Source organism: Oreochromis niloticus, linkage group LG14 (genome assembly GCF_001858045.2).
Source record: "Oreochromis niloticus isolate F11D_XX linkage group LG14, O_niloticus_UMD_NMBU, whole genome shotgun sequence".
In the NCBI taxonomy this organism is placed as follows: domain Eukaryota; kingdom Metazoa; phylum Chordata; class Actinopteri; order Cichliformes; family Cichlidae; genus Oreochromis; species Oreochromis niloticus.
Window position 1 is genome coordinate 35,533,623 of NC_031979.2, and position 27,343 is coordinate 35,560,965.

Sequence of the window (27,343 nt, forward strand, 5' to 3'; positions counted from 1 at the left end):
CTGTTGGGCTGATTAAATCTAGGGTACTGTTACTGGGATACATCAAAGATAGCAGACATCAGTTTATACTGGACGCTGCTCATTAGATTTACTGAATTCTTCCTTTTATTCTGGCTTTATAGTGTCTGTGGTTGGAAATCAGCCTATATCTCATGAAACACTGAATCCAGTTGGCAGCACAAGTCAGCTGATCGCAGCCTAAAGATAAAAAAGGATAACGTCATTTATTTCTAGTAATTTTTCCCCCATGATGCACTGCTACACCTGCCAAACTTTAACCCCCCTTCAGACGTGTCAGTCCCCCATGCCGGGGGTTAACGTGGGCCAGAAAGGCCACTGGGCTTGAACTAAGGTGACATAAACGATGCACAGGTGTGGACAGGTGCTTCTCTTTCCTTTTACTCCATCTTTCAGCAGATGGAGTCCACACGGCATCACACAAACACACAGTGCAGGCTTTTAGAGAACAGGACGCCATTTGTGTGCACACAGGAAGGACAAACAAAAGGAGGTCAGCCCTGCAGCTGTTCACACATTCACACCTTACTGTGAGAAAACACACACAGGCCTGCACACACACAAACACACACACACACACACACACACACACACACACACACACACACACACACACACAGTGTAATGGAATGGCAGCAGTCAGAAGGTCATACCCATGCAGCTCTAGATTACAGCTTATTAAGCTGTTTCTAATCTCTGAGTAATGCAACATGCAGCCACCTGCATACATGGCTGTGCCAGCTGGACGGCGTAAGCTGTTGCTAATCATGCACATACATCCTCTCACTAAGCTACAGGTACAGGTGAGCTGGAGTTTCCTCACACTAACACGCAGCTTATTGTCCGATGGGTTTATCTGGGCTAACTTATAGCAGCAGGTTCAAACCAGGTGACTGACCGGAGACCTGGAGGGACATAAAACAGAGGACATGCAGTGGCCTGGTGTGAATTTGAGCAGCAGTAATATAAAAGCAGGAAAGAGCTGACTGAAAGTCACTCATCAGGTTTGCTTATATAGATTCATTTTATTCATTTTCTCTAATCACACTATAGCACATCGGTGTCCAGTGTATCCCAGTACATCCTCTGATTGGTGTATTCAGGGAGGATTCATCCACAGACTCAGCATCCTAGATTGTATATTTGTAACCTGGATCACAGATTGATGTGTTCCAAATGAACATATTAGACCAAAAAATTGAATGGCAGCAAATCATTGGCTGCCCAGTGATTGCACAGAATATTTTCTGCTTTCAGAGACTGATCACAAGTAGTTGCAGTGACCAGCTACCTCCAGTATCGAGCGCAAGGTGACTGCACAGGTGACTCGGCGGGAGGCGACGTGTCTCCAAACACTCACAGCCTGACTCAGACTGGCTGTAATCACAGGTTTACAAATAACTGCAATGTCATTTATAAATGCAGACAGAGTCCCAATCTGAAGAGACCCGAATCAGCCGATGAGCACAACTCGTCTGTGACACGTCTCTTTGAAAGAGGAGACTCGACTCAAACGGTTGTTGTTGTTCTCGTTATGTTCCTAGGTAAGAGCAAAGCTCTCATCTTTCATGTCCCTATATAATTTTTCAGTTAAACTCTCGTCCTTCAGGCAATATGTCACTATTTGTGGAGGAATTTCTGTTCAATACCTCTGAGTTTAGCCCGATAAATTAACTTTTGCTGTTCATTCACGGCTGAAGCAACAACAACAAGAAGCTTAGCCTGAAAATCCACCGAGTTGCTCTCTAAACTTCTGACCGTCTGTCTGCGTCCGTCCGATGAAACAAACACATACGAGTCAGATGACTCGTGCATGAAATGTGTTTGGCAGAAAAATGTGAGAGTAGTTCTGTTTCGTGGCCGCACGCCTAATTATTCCCGCTGAGCATGATGACATGTGCTGACCGACAGCTAGTGGAGATGCTCACAGGAAAATATGTCAGAACTTCAGGCTAGCTTCACCAGGGTTAGATTTTTTTTCTTTGGCAATCTTCAGTTTAGTTTAGTTTTTTTTTTGGCTTCAGTCTTAGTTTTAGTCTTTTTAATTATTATTATACGGGGATTATTTGTCAGGGTCAAAACGACGATAGACATTACAATACAATAACACTTTGTGAAGGCAGTCATGCAGGAATAATTCACTTTTTTTAGTCCAGTTTTTTTCCTTCTACAGTTTACTAAAATATGTTACTTTAGCCGACTGTAATAAAAGCCATAAAAAAAAGCATTCTTTCACCCAAAGGAACTTTAAATTGTTTTAGGTTAATATTCATGTCTAACCTCAGAATTTACCACCTAATGGGCAGTTTTTCCCACATCTTTATTATAAAAGAAACACAAAGGTAATGCATGCTTTTGAATAGGGCTGCTCCGATTAGTCGACTATCAAAATCGTCGACGACTAATTTAATAGTCGACGTGTCATTTGAAGCTTTGTAAGATCCTGAAAGACGCAGGAATAAATAGTAGGATTTGAGAGTGTAATAATGGACTGAAAGAAGATGGCAGCAATGCATTTACAAGGATGCATGCTGCTGTTAAACACCAAATAATAATAAGAAGCAGTCTCCGGTATCGTAGCTGTGTCCAAATTCAGGGGCTGCATCCTTCAGAGGCCGGATTTATAGGCCGATTACGTGACAGCGACGCGATGAAGGCTGTCCAAATTCGAGGACTCCAACAAATGCGGCTTTTCCCCAGTTTTGAAGGATGGGTCGGGTGTATCCTTCGTGGCCCAACCTATCCCAGGATTCATAGCGCGGCCCAGCCAATTCCAGTTTCCAACAATGGCAGCAGCTACTTAGTTTTAATATTACTATGATTACTCTTTCTGGGTCACAAAATAAACTTTTAAGATATTTTCAGGCGAGAGCGTAGCTGTGTAAACTTCAAATATCTGCTTGATTTATCAAGACATCACATATCTGCAAAAGTGCTCTGACATTTTCAGAGACGAGCTGACCGGGAGTTCAAGGCTCACTAGAGCCGGCAAGAGCAGCGAACTCCCGGCACATCATTTTCAGATCCCCACGGCCTTTTGCTACTCAGGTTAAACATGATATATAAGCCACTTAGATAACTTAAAAATGTTAGTTTGGCTTTTTTCAGTGTTTTATTTGTTCCTGAGTAAATCGGTTTGGCTGAGATTAAAGTTATAGTTTTCAAACAGCTGAATAAACGTCACAAAGAAAACTGATTAAACAGAAGTGTGAGATGGTTAAGAGTTTACTCCAGTGTCCTGTTATATTTTAGATAGCAAGGAGCGGACGGCTGAGTTTATTAAACTTCACTGAGACAATCTGCACATTTCATTTAAAGTTTAATAAACTATCATCTTGTCTTTATTTTTAGTTAGCACATACCTTAAACACTTCAGGCTGTAAGCTAATGATCGTTATATAAGAGCAGACGCTTGCTGGTGCAATAAGCTGTATGTTTTACGTCCAGTGGATGCATGATCTGATTAGTCGACTAATCGCAAAAAATAATCGGTGACTAGTCGACTATCAAAATAATCGTTTGTGGCAGCCCCACTTCTGAATGTTTAAGGTTCAAAAAAACAATGTGGTACTCAAATAAAAACGGCTTTATGAAAGCAAGACAGCGACGTGATCATTACTGGTAAAAACCAGATCTCTATAAACTAAAACAGAGGTGCTGTTCATTATATACACTGTCGCTGTAATTGCTGTTTTAACAGCATATACTTTAAACTTTTCATTTAGGATCTGGTGAAGAGCCTGTGGTTAGTCTTATCAGGATTTAATAAACACTTAAGTCTAACCTGTACCTGTAGATTCTGAGTTAGTGCACTTCTAAGTATAAAACTGTGTCTTCAGCATAGCAATGAACAGGTCTCAGTGGTCCCAGGTCATGTGCACAGTGAATAGGACAGGGCTAAGTATTGAACCTTGTGGAATGCCTTTCGTTTATAAAATTGTCAGCGAGTAACTGAAATATGCACAGACTTGTGTTAGGAAGGTAAAGTGAACGCTTTGTCTTCATAACACAAGTGCTTTTTCACAAGGGCAAATTAATCACCAAGAAAAATCCTAGAAATTGGAGTGAAAATTCAATGACAGCACTGAAATTTACAGCTCTACCCAGGAAATTTAAGAGCCCACTTGTGATAAGCTGGGAGTGACAGACCCGTCTCACTATTTCCTAAATCTTGTGCCTCGCCAAAGGAAGCCTTCTGTGTATGTGGGAAAGAAAACAGGCTGGAGAGAAAGAGATAGGGTGCATGTGGAGGGCAAGCTGACACACTTGACTGGCCATATTTAAAATTTGTAGAGTGTGTTGGCGAGAGAAGAGGGTGTTGTTCCTGCCTTTCTGTTGAAACGGAGGTGAGAACTCAGTTTGAAACGTCCCCCTGGGGAAGGGACAAGATGGGTGAGAGGGAGAGAAAATGAGTGAGCTGGATCTTGGCCTGAGAGCGATAAGAAGAAATAAACCAGGACAGAGAGTAAATAAGACTCAGTAACAGACACAGATAAAGAGTAAAAACAGCCTCCCTGACCACAGGCAGCACAGGGAGCTTTCTTAATTTCATACTTATAGCTAATAAGTGATATTCTCCCAAGAATACTGGATAATATTCTGGAAAAAAAATTGTCTCCTGTACCCAAAGTGCCAATTGGTGCCATGAGCGTATGAGCCAATCATGCTGAGGCATGTGTGCGGTCGAGGTTTTTATAATTTCAGCTGCTCGTTGGTAGAAAAACCCACTTGTTATAAAGATGTAGCTAATGTACTGAGTGTGAAAGTGAAGCTGTGGGACTGCTGGCTGAGCTGTGGGTATGACAGAAGCACTAAGAACATGAGTACAAGCTGTGGAGCGTCCTCTGAACGGTGGCTTGTCTCAGACTCAGACCCAGACGAGGTGGCTAGCTTCAGTTTCGTAGGAGACCCCTACGTTCCCGATTCCAGGGGTTCCTCCTGGATCGGGAACCCCTCATATCTCCGAGGAGACATCCCCAATGAGATCCCTGAACCAACTCAGCTGCCTCGTCTGAACGTGGAGCAGCAGCTCGAATAACTGAGCTCCTCACCGTATCTCTGAGCCCAGACACCCTTAACAAGAAGCTCACATTCACCACTTTTTTCCGGTCACTACCCACAGCTCGTGGATCTATGCGAGGGTAGAGCCACAGAGGTTTAAAAGTTCACGTATCTTTACATGATATTCTCCTGTAGAAATTAAAGATGAAACTTCTCCTGCTCTCATTTGAAATAAGCTCTTATTGTGCTTTAAATGTGAAAACAAGGAGAACATCCCTCAGGCAAAAATAGCAAAGAAGACATAACTACAGGATGAGAGCAAGAAAGAGACTTCCTCTATTTGACAGGAGGAGAGATGGAGGGGTATTTATAGCTAATAACATTATAGTTGCTTCACTGGTTACTTCAGATAGACTGAAGGAGAGGAGAGAATGAGGGAAAAGAGGGTGAAGAGGACGAAAGGAATACACGAGGACATGGTGTACAGAGAAAAGGGTGAAGAAGGAGAAAAAATGAAGATGCAGAGGAGATAAAGAAAAGATAAAAAAAGCTGAAGAAGATATGAGGAGGATGGGAGAAGGAAAGAGCTGGTGGGAGAGGACTTTGTATATTTGGAACAGTTTTGGCTTGGTGGTATCTGCAGGAATGATATCATGATGACGGCATTTAGAAATATCAGGACGATTTCATGATTGGAACTCCCCTGCTTCTAGCTCAGAAACAGTTTGCTGTAGAAGTCTCTGCAGAGGCTGACCAACATCTGCAAACATCCACCGTGCTGCAGCGGGCGAATATTTCCAGTACCGATTGCAGATTATTCCATCAATAAAATGTCAGAAAACATTTCTCCGAGCTCAGTGTTTTATCTTCCAGCTGCTTACTGCGTCAAACTAAAAGATAAAACGTGGAGAGCGAGTTTAATAATATTTGTTCAATTTTATTGCACGTTAAGGACGCGGTAAACCCAAAAAGTTGGCAGAACCAGTGATAAAACATCAAGGAAACTGACTCTCAGTCATTTTAGGCTTTTAACAATTTTAAGTAAAGAAAATACTGCAAACATACAAAGTAAAACTGTTGGTGTAGCAGGTTTGAAAAACCTCCAACCTGCTGTAGTGTTACTCTCCTCCATGCTACATTAGCCTCCCGCTAACAGAGAACATCATAAAAGTGAAGTGAACAGATCAGCACGTGGATCAGGCTGGGAGGCATGATGTCACATAAGTGTCTTTGGTCTTGGTGTCTTCAGATTAATTTATTCATATTAGTTTTAAGAGATGAGGTCAAATCATTTTCTTTGACTAAATTACTTTTTATTATTAAAATTTCTTTGACCTGCTTTGACTGTGCACTTATGGACCCGGTTTAACACCTTTATTCAGTTATAAGTGTGAACTGAGCCTGATTTATATGAACTTGTGCAGACGTGCTGCACAGCCCTCTCAGCCAGGGTCACCTCTCAGGCACGTCACAAACACACCATCGCATTCATCTCCTAGCAATGCAACAAAACACATGTGATCACATGACGATGTCATCCACAGTCACACCATGGTCTCTCCTGGGGGGTGTAAGGCTACAGGGTGTGAATGCAATACCTCAACAGGGAACTATTCACACACACGTATGGACACACACACACACACACACACACACACACACACAAACACACACACACACACAAACACACGGAGTCTCTGCATTGCTCTTCTATCTGTTTATGGTTCTTTTGTCTCTCTAACTCAGTGTGTTGCTGCAAGGTGTGGTTGGTCACAATGAGTGGGTGGTTCCTCCACCATATGGTCCCTGGACACACACATGATTACACACACACACACACACACACACACACAAACATAGGACATGAGCTCTAAAGTAGCGGTGATTCGGCCTTGACTGTATCTTCACTTGCAGAAGTCCTTCGTGGTATTTTCATCTTCACGTCTGTTGTCTGTTTCAGACAGAAAACTGTGAATGGTGTGTATTAAATTATTATAATGTTAAATTATTATAATGATTTTATCTGTTAATCTTTAGTACCACAAAAAAAGCCTTTATTTAAAAGACCAGCTAAAATAAAATAACTTTTTTACAGCCACTCATGCAGCGTCATTTCACTCATAGATGCACATTTATTAGACTTTTGATGGGTTTTTTTTACATTTTATTATGTCTTTTTACAGTGTTTATTATTTTATGTATAAACCATTTTAAATTTGACTTTATTTCTTTGATGTTTTGTCTTTTTGATGTATTTTAAATGACTTATTATTGCGTATTATTTTATTTTTGCTTTGATCTTGTTGTGCCCTGTTATCATCTTGCTGTGAAGCTCTCTTGCAAGAAGTATCAAGTACAGTCTGACTGACGGGTAAACGGTCTACGATTTGGATCCAGAAGCCTGGGGGACTGATAAGGACAGGAGGGATGTTTGGGGGTTTAAGCTGTGGTTCAGATAAAGAAGGACTTCTGATATGAAACACTACTTCTGAACACAAGTGCCAAAGAGCTTATGGTCTTCAAGGACACATAAAGCAGTGGCCATGTGACAGCACGTGCTAACATGCTGTATTATGTTAGAGCAGCAGGTTGCTCCTGAGCTGTCTTCCAAAACAGGCTCAGCTTAAAAGAACAGGTCTCTGTCTTAGTGCAGGAAACTCAGTGCTGACAGCAAATAAATGAAATCACTGATGTTGCTCATGAATGGCTCCACCTGTGACAGCTTCTGCCTCTCCTGGGGTGAGGGCTCTGATCAGGCCGTGTGGCGACTCCAGGTTTAATGAAACTGATCTGAAGCAGTGGAATATTTCAACATTATAATTACATCCACAATATTAAAGCCATCTTTTGATCCTGAACCATACTATTAACAGCTTAGAGGTGCACCATCACCCTTCCTTTCATCTGCCTCCACATCAACAAAGTGGATAAAATACTTAAGAAAAAAAAAGAATCGAGCCAGGCTCACAGCTTTCATCTGGATTCAGCCAGTCAGCCTGTTATGTGGAGAGAGCGTGCATGTAGTTTTGTGCTGTCGGGGTTCGTCTAGACGGCGTGCTCAGCAGCCCCAGCAGCCTTCCAGGCAGACAGGCTATCCATTATTCAGCTGCTGGCAGGCTTCTGGTGCTCCACAGCCAGTATTACTATTTATGCTGGTACAGTTTGTGAGTTAGTGTCTCAGAAAAATACTGTATGCAAGTTAACAAGTAATTAACTTCACTGCTGACTGTGGAAAATCTGCCTGAATTCATATCTACAGCTAATTATGTTCCATCAATAGTTCAGCAGTAATTTAAAGCATGGTCTATCTCCTCCCAGGCTTTTCTATTCACCACACCAGCCAGGTAATGCTAGCAACACTGCTGAGTCTGCACAAATCTGACAGTTAAAGGAGGAGATTAACACTTATTCACTGTTTCAAAATCACACAACCAGAAACCGGGTCAAAGCTAGCCTGTTTTTTCCAATAGCACCCAATTCCACCCGGCAGCCGGGGCTCGGTGATGCATCCATGTTTTGAACCAACCAGGCAGCTTGAAAATAAGTAAAATTACAGTTTTTGTCAATAGAGTCTGAACTTGAACTTCCTACCTTCACCTTAGTGGGTTTGGGTTAATTGGTGATTCTAAATTGCCGACAGGTGTGAATGTGTGAGCGAATGGTTGTCTGTCTCTGTGGCCATGTCCACACTAATACGTTTTCATTTGAAAACGCATCGTTTTCTCTCTGTTTTGGCCTTCCGTCCACACTGAAACAGCGTTTTCACTCAACGAAAACGCAGCGTTTTGCAAACGCTCTCCAAAACAGATGCATTTTAAAACGCCGTTTTTGCATCGTAGTGTGGACAGCGAACCCAGGGACTTTTCGAAAACGATGACACATTTTAGTCATGTGACCAATTAAACTAAGATAGCGGAGAGCATTATACAGCAGTTGTTTTGTTTGCACTCAATTTTGACAGCCCTATTAAAGATTAATATCAGTCTGTACATGCTTCAGATAGCTTTTCTTCAAATTCTTTAACTCTCACTCGCTTTTGCAATTTTGTACCTTTGTGCTACTCGCAGCAACAACTCCATCTCATTGTTAGTCCATTTAAAAAACTTGTTGCTTTTCCTCAAAATTTTGCCACAACGTTTCAAAGAGCCGGAAAGTAAATAAACGGCCGACAGAAATGAGGCAGGTCAAATCGTCTTGTGTTTCACGCATGTGCAGTACTGGAACCTAAGGGTTTTCGGCCATTTCAATGTGGACGCACAACTCTGTGAAAACGCTGAAAACGATAGTGTGGACGCGGAGCGTTTTCAAATCTATCCGAGCTAGTGTGGACGTAGCATGTGTGTTAGCCCTGAGACAGACTGGTGACCTGTCCAGGTTGTACCCTGCCTCTCGCCCTAAGACAGCTGGGATAGCTGGAGCATGAATTGAATAAGCGGAAAAGAGTGAATGGATGGACCTATAGTTACGAGCTATGGCTAGCAACTAAAAACGTGGCTGGGTTTTCCCTTAGAGAGGGTGGGGAGCTCAGTCTTTGCCTCCTCGGTGCTTCTTAGGTGAGGCGTTTTTGGCATGTCTTACTGGGAGGAGGCCCCAGAGCTAGATCCAGGGCAGCCTGGAAATATTACATTTGAACTTGGGTTAGCCTTGGTGTCCCCCCAGAAGAGCCAGAGGAGGTACCGGGGGAGAGGGAGGTCTGCTGAGACTGCAGCCACAGCAACACGGACGCAGATAAACACCAGAAGTTGGATGGATGGAAGTAACCTTACTCTAGTTTTCAAGTTTACTCTTATATTGACTTATCTGCACTCAATGAGGAGTACAGCTGTTCATATCTGCCTCATTTAATACTTTATACTGGATTTTTAAAGTACTTTCCAAGTAACACTTCTGCAATGGCAAGAACGGAAACTAATGGGCTGATAATGTTTAGCTTCTAGCCTCGATTTAGTTGTGCTGTTATCATTATGTGTTTTATTCGCTTTCAACTTTGATTCTTGTGAATGTGTGATGTGCATTCAGGTGTTTTGTGTGTAAAGGTTTAATAGTTAATACGAAGGCTCCTGTGGTGATTAATGACACCCAGGCAGTGCGCTCGTTCAGGGTTGTTGTTAAAGTCCTAATAAAGCCGGTGTTGCTGTGACTGTGCGGTGTATGGGTCACAAACAAGTGTTCTTGTGGGAAAGCCAGTGACATGAGTTTATTTATGTATGGGAATTTTGCTTAAACAATAATTTAACTCTTTTTTTCATCTGCAGTTTAAATTAAGTATTTTGTATCCCTTCTTTGATACAAAGCAGTCAGAATATATTACTGGGTCAAAAAACAGATGTTTTCCTGTCTTATTTGATCATGATATCGAACTGAAAATGAATAAATGACTTCATTTGAGAATCATGTGCTTTACACCTTTCTCTGTGGTTTGTTTCTGGTAGAATAAGAGACTCGTATTGTAGGTCAACAGGTCTAATTCACTCAGAGTCAAACAAACCATCTCTGGGGTTAAAAATAACTTCAATGACAGGTGAGAAAGAGCCAAAAGACACACACACACACACACGGTCCTCAGTCTCCTGAAGAGGCCGAGCCCAAAGCCACAGGAGCCAAATGGGTCATTAAGTCCTCCCAGCCTTCCTCGCTCTCCGTCAGGCTGTCGAGGTGTCAAAGCCACAACCAGGTGGCCTCCTGCTTCACATGGGGCCATTAAAACACTTCAGACACACCCCTATTTCCATGGCAACCACTGCCTCGCCATCACCCCTTCAACAACAATGTAGTGTTCATCACAGCTTTCTTCCAATGATAGAGGAGCACTTTTACACCACTACACTCGATCTACACCAACTCGTATTTGGCTCTCCAGCTGAGTTATCGGCCTCACCTTTTCTTCACACAAGGAAACCAGAGAGAGCGAAGCAACAACCCTGCTAACACCAACTAACACCAAACTCAGCTACGTGACATTTGTGTCAATGGTCACAGAGACAAATTAGGACATCACAAAGTCATAAAATTTCTCACCTTTTTATGACTAAGCGACACAACACCTGGCTCCCCAATCAACCATTTTTTCCGTCAAGAAGGAGGCGTTTGCTATGAAATGAGACAGCATGCCATTCGTTTACGATGACTTCAATGATATATCAGTCCAGGAGCTCAGAGAATCACAAATGATACAGAGGGCGCTAATGCAACCAGTGTACTAAATCCAGTAATTACATTACAATTGCATTTATGTCATTACTGGAGTTACAAAGGTTCAGTTATCTGCATGCTGGGTGGGAACATCAAACAAGCACACTTCTTTCTTCCTGCGCTACAATCAGCTGATTTCAGTTTGTGTGTGGGAGGAGTTAAATGGTGGAGCGAAGTAGAACATGTCAGCGTCTCCAGCAGCCAGTCTGTTACCTGATCTTTGACAGGTAACAGACTGATGGGCAGTCAGGCTTGCAGCCTCCATGTTTCTATAGTAGAATCACCATGACGACCACTTTAAAGAGCCTTTGTGTAAACACTAAAATAAAGACCGGATGTGTTCCCTCGTTAGGACAGGGATTGTTGGTGTGTGGGACTGTAGCTTGTTGTTTATGTCATTAACTGGTAATTATGTGACAATGTGTTTCAGGTCATTTTACAAGTAACAAGAAAATAAATGTAACAAACTGGTTTTGTTTTGGGCAATTAAGCAACGTACTGCTTTACTTTTAGGAAAAACAATTACTTTTCATGGATACTTTACATAGAAAAGTAATGTTCCCCCCAAAAGTAACTGGTTGCAACTGCTGGGAAAACTGGGACTTGGGCAAAGGGACTGTGGTGACGTCACTGTTTTTGTGCCACACATCCATAACAGCACATATCATGTTTTGTGCACGCTAAATACGATACCTACAGTTTTTAAAAATCCAAAAACGCTGAGGTGAAACTTTAGCTTCAGCACTGAAGGACAGAAAGTTGTTTGTCCAGCCTTTTAATTCAAAGTTGCCTCAAATGTCAAATAAAAGTTACAGCACCCTCGTCCGCCTCTAATCAATAATATGAAGCAACCAAGAGCCACAAACCCTCTCTTCCAAAATCATAAACGGTGAGAGAACCCCCCCAGAAAGAGGAGCAGTGCTCTGATTTCTGCTGAGCCCTGTGGAAACAGGAGCTTCACACAGAACACAGTGAAGATGCTGAAATCTAGAAGGATGTTTCCCTTCATTAAAGGCAGAGCAGCTGATGTATAAGCACAGTTAGGTAAAACTATCAACTTGTGAAAACTTGCCTATAATCTTATATTTTCCCCAAATATTCTTGATTCCCCAAACGAGAACAGAAAAAGACATTTCAGAGAGAAGAGAGCAGCTTGTGTCACTGTTCTTTGAGCCGTGTCAGAGGTATCCTTTGACGTGCATTTCAGAGATGACAAAGTAGAATTTTCTGTATTCATTCATTTCTTTGCCATCAGTTCTCCAGTACAGACAGACTGATAATGGGTGAACTGGGAGGAAACTGGTGCAGAGGCACTCATAAAAACAGTGGGTTTTTTTCAAGGTTCAGTAGGAAAGAAATTTGAACTCCTGGGATGAATAACTCATTAGAAAACATACAAGCTCATTTTTATCAAAACGCGACATCCTCACAGTTATTTTTTTATAAGCCTTCATGTTTTTTTCTTCTCATAAACCTAAGTCTTTTCCGCACATGAAAGTTCAGTGAGCCGGCGATTCTGAATTTCCATAAATGTGAATGTGAGCGTGAGTGATCGTCTGTCTCTCTGTGTTAGACCTGTCGAGGGTGTACCTTGCCTTTCGCCCTATGACAGCTGGGACAGGCTCCAGCACCCTAACGACCATGTTAAGAAAATCCATGGAAGGAAATTTGATAGTTTTTTTCTCATGAATTTACTATTTTAATCTAGAGATTTTTTTTCCTCAGAATTTAATAGCGTCACTGAGCCACTTAATGTTTTATTTTATTTTTTAAAAAGAATTTTTAAACCTTCAGTAACCCAAATACAGCGTCATGCCCTAGCTACAACCTTTTTCCTTTTCGGCTGCTCCCTTAAGCGGAATTTACGGTTCAGCAGGGAGACCACATTTGCAATCCACTGAACCATAAATTCTCTGCAGGTAAACAGGGATGGCCCATCTACCTGCAGAGAGCTCAGTGGTCAGAGGGAGGCAGTGCACAAAAATATGTGGTAAAACTGGTCTGGTACCCACTCTTGCTTGTGCTATTGTTGTTTTATGTGTAATTTGTGCATGCAGAAGTAAAGCTATGGAAAAAATCTAAGATTTGACAACAGAGATCAGATCATACTATGCCTGCACAGTGAAGGAAAAAACATGAAAATGCAACCCTTAAAAATCCATAGAACATATCAATACAGTGATCAATAGAGATTCAATCATCTGAAGTCCAAAGTTTTAATGACTTTTGTAGATTAAAGTATGCTTGAGATCAAGCCCCCCCCCCCAAAAAAGCATCATGCTGCACATGTTCATAACATTTGTTCTTTGAAAGTTTTGCAGCACAAATTATAACAGAAGAAGAAGAAACCAAACTAACAGCATATACCGTGCTTAATGTTTTGCACTGGTGCGCTCAGTTACTATCATCTCCAGCTATAACATTAAAGAGATGTACACATTAATAAGTCAATAACTAGAAAGCGAAAATTTCAGAAGAAATTTTATGTGTGCCTATGCCGCTGCTAATCTGTGTAGTTTTCCATTCATACGGCTACAGACAGCAAAACTCAGAAGAGCAGCCATTCTCCACCATGAATTATGGTAAAAACAAACACCGCTCGCGCCTCACAGATGACAGCTTACAGTTTTGGGTAAAGATGAGGTCACTTTGTACAGCCCCGATTTGCAGACGCTGTGCACACAGGTTCATAAGCAGAAGTCCCTCTGTACCACGGCAGACCCCGACAATGTTTGCACGAACACACTTTGAACCAGTACGTTATGGACCACTTTTCACACATGGTTGGTGTACCCTCCCAGCCAGCTGTAGCTTTTCAACTCACAGCCCGACACACACCCAAAAAACAGCCGAGAGAGCACAGACTACGCCCGAGAGGTGTGATTGCAGATGCCCCTCAGGTGGGTCCACCTCCCCTGCAGCGGCACTGCAGACCACGCCCCGCCACACATATCAAACACGTAAAATAAATATTTATGCACTTTTGCATTCACTTTTTGTTTTTTGTTATTTTTACACAGTGTTCTGAATGATGAACAATGGTCTACAGCCAATCTTGTGTATTATTATACAAACTTTGGTTGTAAGATTCAGATAACTATTTAATAAAAGCTAAATATTTTATACAGGGAGTGCAGAATTATTAGGCAAATGAGTATTTTGTCCACATCATCCCCTTCATGCATGTTGTCTTACTCCAAGCTGTATAGGCTCGAAAGCCTACTACCAATTAAGCATATTAGGTGATGTGCATCTCTGTAATGAGAAGGGGTATGGTCTAATGACATCAACACCCTATATCAGGTGTACATAATTATTAGGCAACTTCCTTTCCTTTGGCAAAATGGGTCAAAAGAAGGACTTGACAGGCTCAGAAAAGTCAAAAATAGTGAGATATCTTGCAGAGGCATGCAGCAGTCTTAAAATTGCAAAGCTTCTGAAGCGTGATCATCGAACAATCAAGCGTTTCATTCAAAATAGTCAACAGGGTCGCAAGAAGCGTGTGGAAAAACCAAGGGGCAAAATAACTGCCCATGAACTGAGAAAAGTCAAGCGTGCAGCTGCCAAGATGCCACTTGCCACCAGTTTGGCCATATTTCAGAGCTGCAACATCACTGGAGTGCCCAAAAGCACAAGGTGTGCAATACTCAGAGACATGGCCAAGGTAAGAAAGGCTGAAAGACGACCACCACTGAATAAGACACACAAGCTGAAACGTCAAGACTGGGCCAAGAAATATCTCAAGACTGATTTTTCTAAGGTTTTATGGACTGATGAAATGAGAGTGAGTCTTGATGGGCCAGATGGATGGGCCCGTGGCTGGATTGGTAAAGGGCAGAGAGCTCCAGTCCCACTCAGACGCCAGCAAGGTGGAGGTGGAGTACTGGTTTGGGCTGGTATCATCAAAGGTGAGCTTGTGGGGCCTTTTCGGGTTGAGGATGGCGTCAAGCTCAACTCCCAGTCCTACTGCAAGTTTCTGGAAGACACCTTCTTCAAGCAGTGGTACAGGAAGAAGTCTGCATCCTTCAAGAAAAACATGATTTTCATGCAGGACAATGCTCCATCACACGCGTCCAAGTACTCCACAGCGTGGCTGGCAAGAAAGGGTTTAAAAGAAGAAAAACTAATGACATGGCCTCCTTGTTCACCTGATCTGAACCCCATTGAGAACCTGTGGTCCATCATCAAATGTGAGATTTACAAGGAGGGAAAACAGTACACCTCTCTGAACAGTGTCTGGGAGGCTGTGGTTGCTGCTGCACGCAATGTTGATGGTGAACAGATCAAAACACTGACAGAATCCATGGATGGCAGGCTTTTGAGTGTCCTTGCAAAGAAAGGTGGCTATATTGGTCGCTGATTTGTTTTTGTTTTGTTTTTGAATGTCAGAAATGTATATTTGTGAATGTGGAGATGTTATATTGGTTTCACTGGTAAAAATAAATAATTGAAATGGGTATATATTTGTTTTTTGTTAAGTTGCCTAATAATTATGCACAGTAATAGTCACCTGCACACACAGATATCCCCCTAAAATAGCTAAAACTAAACACAAACTAAAAACTACTTCCGAAAACATTCAGCTTTGATATTAATGTGTTTTTTGGGTTCATTGAGAACATGGTTGTTGTTCAATAATAAAATTATTCCTCAAAAATACAACTTGCCTAATAATTCTGCACTCCCTGTATGAGAGTAAGAAAGAAAAGTATATCTTTGTGTCCACCTTTCTCTGTTAATGCCCTACCTGGCCCCCTGGCAAAAGCTTTGCTAGATCCGCCCCTGCACAGTGACCAGCTGTCAGCTAAATAAAAAAAGGAGCTTGGTGTTTATTTCTCTCAGAAACAGTTCATAACTTCCCTTCAACTCATTCATGTCACCGAAAAAAAAGGTAAACCTGTTTCTCCATCACCAGTTCAGCTCTGATGATTCAGTAAGGTCATCTCCTGGTTTCGACCAGCCGCTTCTACAGCTGTGGCTCCAGCAAACATCAGCTGATACTAGAAATTAAAATCAAATGAATTCTAACAACAGCTGATCAAGCTTAAACGTGCTGCTGTTGTTTAGCGCGATAAACAAACAAGAGAGAAAAGCCGATCATTGATCAGTTTCATGACTGAAGTTTGAACAGGCGAGAGAATGACAGGGGAGGCTGTCATAAAGTTCAACATCAGTAACTTAGCGCGCACACAGCTGTATAGAAACTCCATCGTGCTAGCTACCACGCAGTACGAGTTATTATAACTGATTGTAAAAAGTCAGCACAACGAAAATAAACTACACCTAAACTCGGTTTATATCTGACCCAAATAGAGTGCAGGTCATAACTTCTTACCTGAAATTCAGTTCACCTCACGCTCCGACCGGCAGCCGCCTGCTTCTCCTGCCTTCGGTTTCCCTGATCCACGATCTACCACCGGTCGATCGGCGGTCACCTCGCCGCCTCGTTCCCCGCATGTTCTTTCTGACACACACCGGTGGATAGCTGCCCTCGGTTGTAGCTCCGCGTCAGCGACTACCAAACAATTCAGTTATTTTTTCCACATCGACCAGCATCTGGACAATCCACCGCCTTTCACTGTTTGTACCGTTACTAAAAAAAAACCCTCATCGGCTCATAAAAACGAAAAATAAGTCCAGCTATGACCCTGAGTCAAAAAGACAGCCAGCTCGGGTTAGCTAGCTGTCTAGCTCTTTGCAGGCACCGAAAACATCAGAGCTAATATGGGATGTCTTGGTAACACGAGCAGATATTTGAAGTTTACATCTGGCCAATCCACCACCTTTCACTGTTTATACCGTTACTAAAATGAATAAATAAATAAATCATCGGTCCATATAAACGAAAAATAAGTCCAGCTAAAACACATACTGTCGGCGAGCGACCGGGTGCTGACACGAGTTTCACCCGCCTCAATATAAGCCAAGCCTGGGTGCTTTTTCACGAAGGGTCGCTAGCGGTGCTAGCTAACTATGCTAGCGGCGCTAGCTAGCTAGCCGGCTATCAGCAACACATAAGAGAACTGCTGCTAAATAAACTACACCTAAACTCGGTTTATATCTGACCCAAATAGAGTGCAGGTCATAACTTCTTACCTGAAATTCAGTTCACCTCACGCTCCTGCCTTCGCTTTCCCTGATCCACGATTGACCTCCGCGTTAGGAAACACCGGTCGATCGGCGGTCGCGGCATGTCCTTTCTGTCATACACCGGTGGATAGCTGCCCAGTGTTGTAGCTCCGCGTTATAGCACCACCAAACAACTCAGTTATTTTTTCCACATCCAGCTGTAACTCCGATTCTATGCGAGCATTTGCGAGAGACAAGGGAGGTGAAACGACAGAGAGTCCCCTCGCTATCCATTTGCAGCCAAGTGCGGCAGCTAGCTAGATAGCCGGCTAGCTGTCAGGCAGGACCGACGTAGTCAGAGCACTGTCGCTAAATATGGGATGTCTTGATAAAACAAGCAGATATTTGAAGTTTACACACCTACATTCTCGCCTGAAAATATCTTAAAAGTTTATTTTGTGACCTAGAAACACTAATAAAAGACATATAAAACGAAGTGGTGGCCGCCATTGTTTAACTCGGCAGAGGTGTGCTATGAATTGTGGGATATGGAGTTTTCCACCAAGCATAGAAGCCATTGTGTTTACCGTAACGATTCAATGGTTCGCGCAACCTTAAAATCTCCAATGGTTCCTGAAAGCAGCGAGGCTGTGCGCGCCATTGATATTGTCATCATTACGGTATCCAAATAAGGGTAGACAGGCTGTACCACTCCCGGCATACCACTAGAGAGAACCAACACACCACAAATGAAGTTTGAAATTTGTTTCAATGGGACCAAAAGATGGCGCCAACACACCACAAATGAAGTCTGTTTATTTGGCGCCAAAAGATGAATTGGCCTAAATTTGCACTAAAATATTAATATTTAAAAAACTATAAAAGTTATGAACACCAAAAGTCATGACATAATAGTCCAGCTCCAGCCGCACAAAATGATCTAACATATGTAACCCTAATGTCAAAACTGTTCGGCAGAGGAGCGCGGGAAAATTTTCACTAAAATATTAATATTTAAAAAACTATAAAATTCATAAAGACCAAAAGTCATAGCACACCATTCCAGATCCGGCCGCACAAAATGAGGTAACATATATGAAGCTTGTCTCAAAACTGCGGGGCGAGATTCGCTGCAAAATTTCAGGCGGAAACTGGAGAATAATAATAATAATAATAATAATAATAATAATAATAAATCCGAGGAATAGTAATATGTGTGCCTCTTGGCATAGGCACACATAATTATGATCCCACCACACGTATATGATTCCACATAATGTGTATGTCTACTTTAGTACCTGTACTTGAATGCCCACCTGTGTATTTCTGACTTAAGTAAAAACTAAATACTTCTATCACCTCTTTCTAAATCAGTTATTACGTACTAAACAACCTTCAGAGAAACTTTTCATCTGTGTTTGGACTCACTGCTGCACATCAGTGTGAAATTCTTTTGTGTTTTCTGCCAGATTTTTCTCCTGCATTTATTTCTGATGATATATTCTGATTTCCCGTGGTCCCCCGTGTGCCTTGCTCTTGGTCTCCACATGTGCCACCCCGTGGAAAAAAACCCTGGAAACGCCCCTGCCGGTGTAATAAAATAATAATCATACCACCCACTCCTCAGACTGTTACAAGCTCTGATCTTTGTGCGGGTTTTATGGGCCTGCAGGTTCCGGGGCGTTAATATAGAGGTGCAGTGGACAGAATAAGGAGATAACAGTGCGCTCCCAGCCTACAGTAATCATTAACCCCTTCTATTCTCACGCAAATGAGCTCCCAGCGCACCATGCCCGGCTGAGAATGGAGATGCAAGGCTAATTCAGAGATAAAGTCCAAAGGTTTACTCACCACTTGTCCGGTCGTAAATGTAAATCCCACAGTGCCTGCGTGGTAATTTCCGACACCGGGACACCACGTCTCCTGTAGTGGGAAAACTCCGCTACCCTGTCGGCTCAGCCCTGCTGTGCTCCGTCTCCCTCCTGGCTGCTTTTTTAACAGTAAACTTGCCGAACCCAGCCTATTGTTAGCGAGGCGCAGAGAAGGCTGCTGCACAGAAACGCCCGCCTCCTCCAGCGCCATTGGACCCTGTTCAGCCTCTCTCTCCTCCGATTGGCTGAGCCAGATGTCCCCTAGAATCCAGGGCGGGTCGCAGCGCCCCGGTTCACAGCGCGCTGTGCTGCATTCAGTGACACTAAAAAATAGTTAGAAATTCTACTTTTCGTTGGGTACTGGCTCCCGGCGTTGCTTTCAAGTTTAACACTGACAGTAGATCTTGAAAGCAGAAAGAATAAGGAATTTATGAAACCATGAATAAGATCTGATTATTAAGACACAGACATGGGAGCAGTCTGTGCCAGTCAGCTGAAAATGCAAGTCAAATCGTTTTATCTACGAAGCATATTTAAACACAAGTAACGGAAAGATTTTTACTTTATCATGATATCATTATGATAAATGATTTATTGTATTAAGCTAGATTATTTGTACATGTAACATGTAACAGTTAGCCTTATGTACGCTAATTGTTACATGTTTTTGTTTCTTTTGTACTTTTAACTGCTGTAACTCATTTTCAGAACTTTAAGATGTCTTATGTTATCTCAAATAAAAAAATACCATCTGACTCATTTTAATAAAAAAATTAAAAGTAAGTTTAATGTTTTTAATGTTTCTTTTAACAATGAAAACAATTAACAGAAAATTGCTGTAAAAACAAATAAATCAATTATTTGATGATACAGATCTACTGGGGTAAACGACACGGTAAACAAAGAACATGCTTGTGAAATTAACCTAATGAAGAGGGGAAAATAAAAGAAACCTATGAAATAATAAATATAACAAACAGATTATATCTCCAGAACTTTCATTTGCATGTATGACATTATTATATTAAAAATATATAATTTTTTAATCTAAAATTTTCAAAGCAAATAATTAAACATGTTATTCTATGTACTGTTGCCTCATTAAGTGGGTCCAGGGTACAAAATTAGGGAGCCTAAGAAAAGTTGTAACGCTCTATAAAAATATGCTGTGTCTGTAATAACTGGACGAACATCTATAAATGCTCCTTCTCATTTAAAACCCGAGATACACAAAAAGCCTAAATTTAAGAAGCTGTTAAGCGTTTTAAGAATCTGAAGATAAAATTATATTATTTTCTTTTTCCTCCTCCAGCAAACTCAAATTAAACATGTAGAGAAACAATTTTTCTGGTTTTACTTTATGGGGAAAAAAACAGAAGAAAAAAGAATTTAGAATAAATTTGATATTAATTCCATCCAATCACATATCATGTCAGGTTAAATGATCCACAACTACATGAGAAGAAGAATTGGATGGCGCCATCTAGTGGCGAGAGGCTGTTGAAACCTCACGGTGGAAATGAGGAACGCACATAAACTCAAACAGGTTAACAGCTGTTTTCTAGTTCTGAAAAACCAAAACCCAAAAAAGTTTAGAAAGATTTGGGAAGTGAAAAATTTGCTCAGGTCCTTGCTGAAGCAAATTTTTCCAAAATTTCCTACAATTATAAACAATATATACTCACTATATACACGACTCTCACAATAAACATTTACTGCCTATCTTATGAAAAAATAATTTCTAATGTTCCCAGTTTGTTTGGACAATGATTAGAAAAACATAAAATAAAATAATAAGTCACACTGAAAGAAAACAGAAAGTAAGAAAATATCTCTTTATTATCTTTGTCTGTAGATATGCTGCTTTCAGTGGTTTGAGTCGTTTCCTCCCACACACACAAACAATTTCACACACATCAAAATGGTTTTTTGCATATTAGCGGCGTGTGTGTGTGTGTGAGAGAGAGAGAGCTTAAATTTTGTCCAGATATTCACAAGTAATAGAGGCTGAATTTTAATTACTTTACTAGTCCTCTGACTCTGATGGTGATATTTTCTTATGGGGGACTGACAGCTGAGCATAGAACAAAAGAGATTTTAATGGATTTAAATAAAATAAGACAAATGTACTGCAGATAGTTTACATGATATTCCAAATAGAGTCTACAACTACAAGGAAATAACAGTACTCCAAGTCAAAGGAACATGAGGCGCTGGCACTGAAAACTGTGAGTGTCTGGGCTCAGCTTTAAAAATATGGTGAGGAGCTTGGTCATTAGTGACCTCATAGCTGAGGTGTTTCAGACGTCTTCTACCTGGAGGAGACCCTGACACTTTGTTTTTCGGCAGCCCCAGGAACGCTTTTGTGTCTTCCTAGAAGAAGATGAAGATGGCTGTGGAGAAATCCCCACTACCCCAAAACCTGGACGTGTATATGTTGTGGCTATGATGTGACACAGTTTAAGCCTACGCTCTGTGCATTCAGATCCAAAAACCAAAACACACGATGAAATATATAAGTGAGGCTTTCAAAGTTCTTCTTATCTGATGTGTATTACATCACTGTAGAACAAACCATAAAACTGTAAAATGTACTTTCAAAACTATCCAGTGGGCTGGGTTGGACACACAGGCCCCGTTTAGTCCCCCAGATCACACATCTGATACTTCTGAACCTGCACAACAAACTTTGTGAGAGCTGTGAAGTATAAAAGCCGCTTGATAGACAGAGCGCTTGATATCGAGCCAAGTGCTTCAAAGTGTTTCTTGATGATCAGATAAAGAAGTGGCGTTCCTCCTCCAACCTCAAATAGGAAGCTCATGAAGCGAGCAGTGTCAGTGTTTGTACGACACTCACCAGGAGACCTCTGAGCAGGATGGCTGCAGTCGCACAGCTCTGCTTCTCCCTGATGTTCACTCTCATCAGCAACATTCATGCAGAAGAATTTATCGTGATAATCGAGGAAGGAGGATTCAATCTCCCAGATGAGGGCAACTTCTGCACTTCACAGTACATGAAGATCTGACAGGACGACTCTCAGTTCCTGAGACATTTCATGGTTCTTCTTTTACTCTCAACAACCTGACGGACTAAGACTCTGGACTGTACCAAGATGTGTGCTGGACTCAGGGCAACGTGTCATATGAGAGACACATAAGCCTGACTGTGTGTAGGACAGTAAGTGATTGAATATGTTTTATTGAAAATCATGAAGCAACAGCAGTAGTACATTATGAGCGAGTAGATGACAATCTGATGGTCCAGTGGATCAAATGTGAGTTTTCATGGGAAATTTGCATGGGGAGGACATTTCAATGGCAGTTTTCATTGGCAGTATGATCTGGACCAGGGCATTAATAAGATCCTGGACAATCTGCAAGCTGGCGGTATAAGGTGGACTAACATCCCAGAGCTTTTCTATCGGGTGAGCATGCAGGTATCAGTTGATTCATCCTCCAGGAAGTGTCTGCATACTTTCCAGATGAGATGTGTTGTGCACCAGGAGGAACCCAGGACTGACTGCACCACCATAGGATCTGATAGTTGGTCTAAGGACTTCATCCCAATACATGATGGCAGTCTCGGTGCTGTTGCCTGACCTGTGCGTCCCTCCATGGATATGCCTCCCCAGACCATCACTGATCCACAATTAAACCCTTCATGCTGAACGATGTTCTGGTGAACCTGCTCTAATCTGTGAAAAGCACAGGCTGCCAGTGATGGACCTGCCAATTCTGGTCTTCTATGGCAAATGCCAATCTTGTCCCCCAATGAGCAGTGAGCACAGAGCCCACTACAGAACGCCAGGCCCTCAGACCTCATGAGGTTTATTTCTGATTGTGTGGTCAGACACATTCACACCAGTGGCCTGCTGGAGCTTGTGTTGTTGCTCTGGCAGTGCTCATCCTGTTCCTCCTGTCTCTAAAGAACAGATACCAGTCCTGCTAATGGGTTAAGGACCTCCTGAAGGTCCAGAAGAATGGCACCAGCTCTCCTAGAGTGACTGTTTGTCTCCTGAAATCTCCTCCATGCTCTTGAGCTTGAGACTGTGGTGGGAGACAGAAAACTTTTTAGCAATGGCATTGATTGATACCATTGCTAGAATGGCATCCCGAAGAAGGCGGAATACCTGTGCAACCTCTGTGGGGTCTTGCTTCATACTACCAGTCGTCACACTGACTCTAGCCAGCAGGAAATAAGGAGGGAGAATATTTCTGTGGTCTCCGCCTGTAAAACCATTCCTGTTTTAAGGGTTGTCTCACTGTTGCCCCTCTAGAGTACCTGTTGGTAATTTCGTTAACATCAAATCAGCAGAAACTGACTAACAACGCCCTCTGATACTTACCGATCAGATCAGTATCCCAGAAGTTTAAACGACAAGATGCTATATCCTTCAATTTTTTTGAGCAGTGAACATTTTTTTGGGGGGGGGCAGCTGGAAAAAATTCCTTTCTGACATTGTACACATGAATCAAACTGTCCTAGAGTACATTCACTAATCTACCATCCAGTTTGTGACATGAAAAGAGAAACAGGACCAGAAACTACTTGGACTGGTTTCATACGCCTCATCTTTTACCCTCAAAGAAAGCATCAGTACACCATTAGTACTCAGAGACACCTTCTTTCTCAGGATGTCACATGAAGAGTAATAGATTACATCTCTCACAGTATCTGATCAAACAGCTGCTGTGGAAAGTCAGTTATTAGGTTTTTCTTTTAGATGAAGAGATAAAATGTTTGACTGAACGCTGATAAGTAAATACTGAGAATTTAGATGGAAATGTTTTCTTCCAGAGAATCTGATTAAAACTATTCTGCTAAGTTTTACATCATTATTGCACTAAGGAAGCAAGAAAATTGCAACTCTTTTGATAATTTATCAGTTTTTTTCCGTTTTTCAAACACGAAGGCCAAATATTCTCTCAAATATGGAGATCTGGGTTCTTTCAGTGGGTCTGGTTGTATGATCAATAGAAGCATATGTATGAATAGTGTTGTGTCTAACGTTACAAAGAAACAAGTTATTGTAATCAGATTACATTTTTAGTAACAGTACTGTAATGTGTTACTGTACTACGTTCAGTGAATACATTACAGTTACAATTCTCTTGTTACTTGTGTTAGAAAGGCTCTTCAGTTATCTGCATGCACATCAATCAAAACTGTGCCTGCACAACTGTCAGCTCATTTCAGTTCCTGTCCAGGAGAGGGAAAATGATGAAGCGTCTACAGCAGAGATGTGGACATTTTATTTTTATTTTTTTATTGCACAAAAGGACAGGAGTACAATTAGAAAGTGGAAACTGCGTAGAGGACAGAAACAACTACATGCTGCTAACACAACGGCCGCTTTTTGCAAATATCTGCACAGACTGCATGCTAGCACGAAGCTAGCCAAGAACCCAGAGTGTGATAAAACTGAGTGAATACATTCCTCAGTAGCCAGAGCAAAATCTTCAACAGGTAATAAAGGCAGTGATGAGCAGGCAGACTTGTTTCTAAAGAAAAGCCTGTCATGGCCTGGGTCTAGGGACCCGGGGCTCATGTATTTTCAGTGTATGTTTATGTTTATATTTTCCATGTGGTGTTTTGGTTTGCTCTCCGTCTCTCCATGTGTCTCCGTGTGAGCTTCCGGAGGTGTGGGTTCGCTGAGGAGACTGCGAACCCGGAAGTGTTCTGCTCCAGAGACAGCCACACCTGCCGCTCGTCGTCCTCTGCCAGCTGCAGCAGATCACGCTCGTCAAGAGAACAGCATTTAAGACTGCAGCTGAGCTGAGGCCGACGCTGGATCCTTGAGTCAGAACTCGTCAGTACTGCCGTGAGCTTTTGGTGTTACCTCCTAGGAAGTAGATCTCCTGCTAACCATATGTTTTTGTGTTACCAGGAATCTGGAGCGGAGTGTGTTTCTAAGTCACGGTGTGGAAATTGGAGTTTTTTGGAGTCGCCACTTTTTCACGTTCACGGACATCTGCACTGTGTGGGATTCAGGGAGAATCGCCACGGGACCACAGTGCTTGGATTTTGTATATAGTTGTGTGTTTTTCACCTCCTGTAAATAAATCCACTGTCCTTCACTAAGAGTCTCGCGTTTGGGCCCTACTTTCACTGCCACTCCACGGTCTGCCATCGCAGCCCGTGACAGAAGGATCCAGCCATTATGGGCCCAGCGGACTCAAGGACCGTCTCACAGGAGGAATTACTCGCCCAGCTCTGGAATTACTGTCGGAGCATTATCCAGGCGGCAGATCCACACCAGAGACACATACAGGTCGTATTTTTTGATACCTTCCTGTCTTCAACCACCTTTTCTGTGAGCTTTTTGGACATTAAGAGATTACGTTCAATTATAACCATACTGAGGGCAAGTTCCAGCTTTGAGCTTTTTGGTTTGGGCTGTCCGGGTGAGGAGGATGTGGCGACCCTCCCTGGGAGCCCTTGCTGCCTGTTTCTTTTTTCATAGGCAGATAGCTTCCCCACCGTCGCTTGCAGCTCACTTGTTGGACCCTCCATTGCGGGGGAAACAGTTCCCACGCTCTCTGCACCTCACCACTTCTCCACTCACCCCCGCGGCATCTGCTGAGTCAGCAGACGAAGGACCGGCGGTTCAAAACCACTCAGCTGCTGTCCTGCCCGGCCGGCTGGTGCAACCTCTGTCAGACACGCCGGCCCCGGCATCGTTTAGGAAGCGACGTTCGTGCCGCCGGCGTGCCTCACCGCAGCCTGATTCTCCGACTTTCCTACAGCCGGCTGTGGTGAGTCATATGGACAATTCATCTTCACTCACCTCCTCTGTTTATTCACTGGACTGTGTGAAAGCTAACCTTGTAGCACAGCCAGCCGCCCGGCCTGGAGCCGTAGCACAGCCAGCCGCCCAGCTAGTAACTCAGTCTTCAGACCAGTCAGCCTCTCATCCTTGTCCTCAGTTTGAGGTCGATATGCCTGCTGGAACAACTCTGCCATTATTTCACCCGCCTGCTGTTTCTGCATCGCTGTCCAGTCTACCACGAGTAGCTGCCACACCATCATCACCTCCACCCTTTGCAGCTACTTCTCCACCAGCGTCTCATCAGACTGCAGCGACCGCAGCACTCTCGGCTTCACCATCCACATCGCCTACTCAACCATCATCTTCACCACCTGCAGCTACCGCATCACCATCTTCATCTCCGGATCAACCTTCTGTAGCCGCACCGCAGCCGGAGGAGCTCAGCGAGCCCGAGCTGAAGCTCAGCGAGCGGGAGGAGCCCGCGTCGCCAGCTGTGGAGCTCGCGCCGCAGCCGGAGGATCAGCTCAGCGAGCGGGAGGAGCCCGCGTCACCAGCTGTGGAGCTCGCACTGCAGCCGGAGGAGCAGCTCAGCGAACTGCAGCAGGAGCTCGCGCCGCAGCCGGAGGAGCTCTGTGACCTGGAGTGGGAATTCGGCGAGCTGGAGGAGCGGCCACCATCAAGAGAGGGGCTCGGTGGGCCGGGGAAGCGCGCACCGCCATCGGAGGTCGACGTGCAGGATGCGTCTCTAAATCCACGACCAGCGCGCCGTCCACGCCGTCCACGACCAGATCGCCGTCCACGCCTTCGACGACCAGCGCGCCGTCCACGCTTTCCTCGCCTTCCACGTCCAGCGCGTCGGGGATCCTGGGCCTTTCAACTCTGTCGCCTGCCGGGGCTGCAATGCCACCGGACCCGTGGCAGGCCGCCGGAGCCGCAACGCCGCCGCAACCGGACCCGTGGCAGGCCGCCTGAAGAGTTCTGCTTCCATCACGGGGTCGGAGGTAGGCCGCCTGAACTGTTTTTCCACCACTGCCTGACCCATGGCGGGTTTTGCCTGTCTTGCGGTCCACTGGGTTGGCCGCCAGAACTGATGCTGCCACCATGGCAGTGGTTGGACTGTTGAACTGGGTTTTTCTTTTTTGTCGTCTGGTGTTGACGGGGAGGTTTTGGGGCCCTCCATCCTGGACCCCCCACCACCCACCCGGGGTTGGTTGTACTGTGGTTTTTGTTTTGTTTGGTTTCTTTTGGGTCGTCGGGAGCCGACCCTTAGAGGGGGGGTACTGTCATGGCCTGGGTCTAGGGACCCGGGGCTCATGTATTTTCAGTGTATGTTTATGTTTATATTTTCCATGTGGTGTTTTGGTTTGCTCTCCGTCTCTCCATGTGAGCTTCCGGAGGTGTGGGTTCGCTGAGGAGACTGCG

The 27,343-nt window shown here is 43.3% G+C and overlaps 2 protein-coding genes across 4 annotated transcripts in view; one reads left to right on the forward strand and one right to left on the reverse strand.

Annotated features, from left to right (window-relative positions):
- Positions 1-19,319, reverse strand: part of pak1 (p21 protein (Cdc42/Rac)-activated kinase 1) — a 73,742-nt gene extending 54,423 nt beyond the window's left edge. For 2 of the 3 annotated variants that reach the window (XM_025898236.1, XM_005474827.4), the window contains exon 1: positions 19,132-19,319. The gene's annotated coding sequence lies outside the window, so the exon portion shown is untranslated. The remainder of the gene's footprint in view (positions 1-19,131) is intronic. The other variant, XM_003448960.5, reaches the window with a different exon arrangement.
- Positions 19,320-25,565: 6,246 nt separating this feature from the next.
- Positions 25,566-26,958, forward strand: LOC112842088 (uncharacterized protein KIAA0754-like). The gene is made up of 2 exons (XM_025897926.1): positions 25,566-26,651; positions 26,710-26,958. Exons 1-2 carry the CDS (start codon positions 25,566-25,568, stop codon positions 26,956-26,958), a joined length of 1,335 nt encoding a protein of 444 aa, XP_025753711.1.
- The last annotated feature ends 385 nt before the right edge of the window (positions 26,959-27,343 follow it).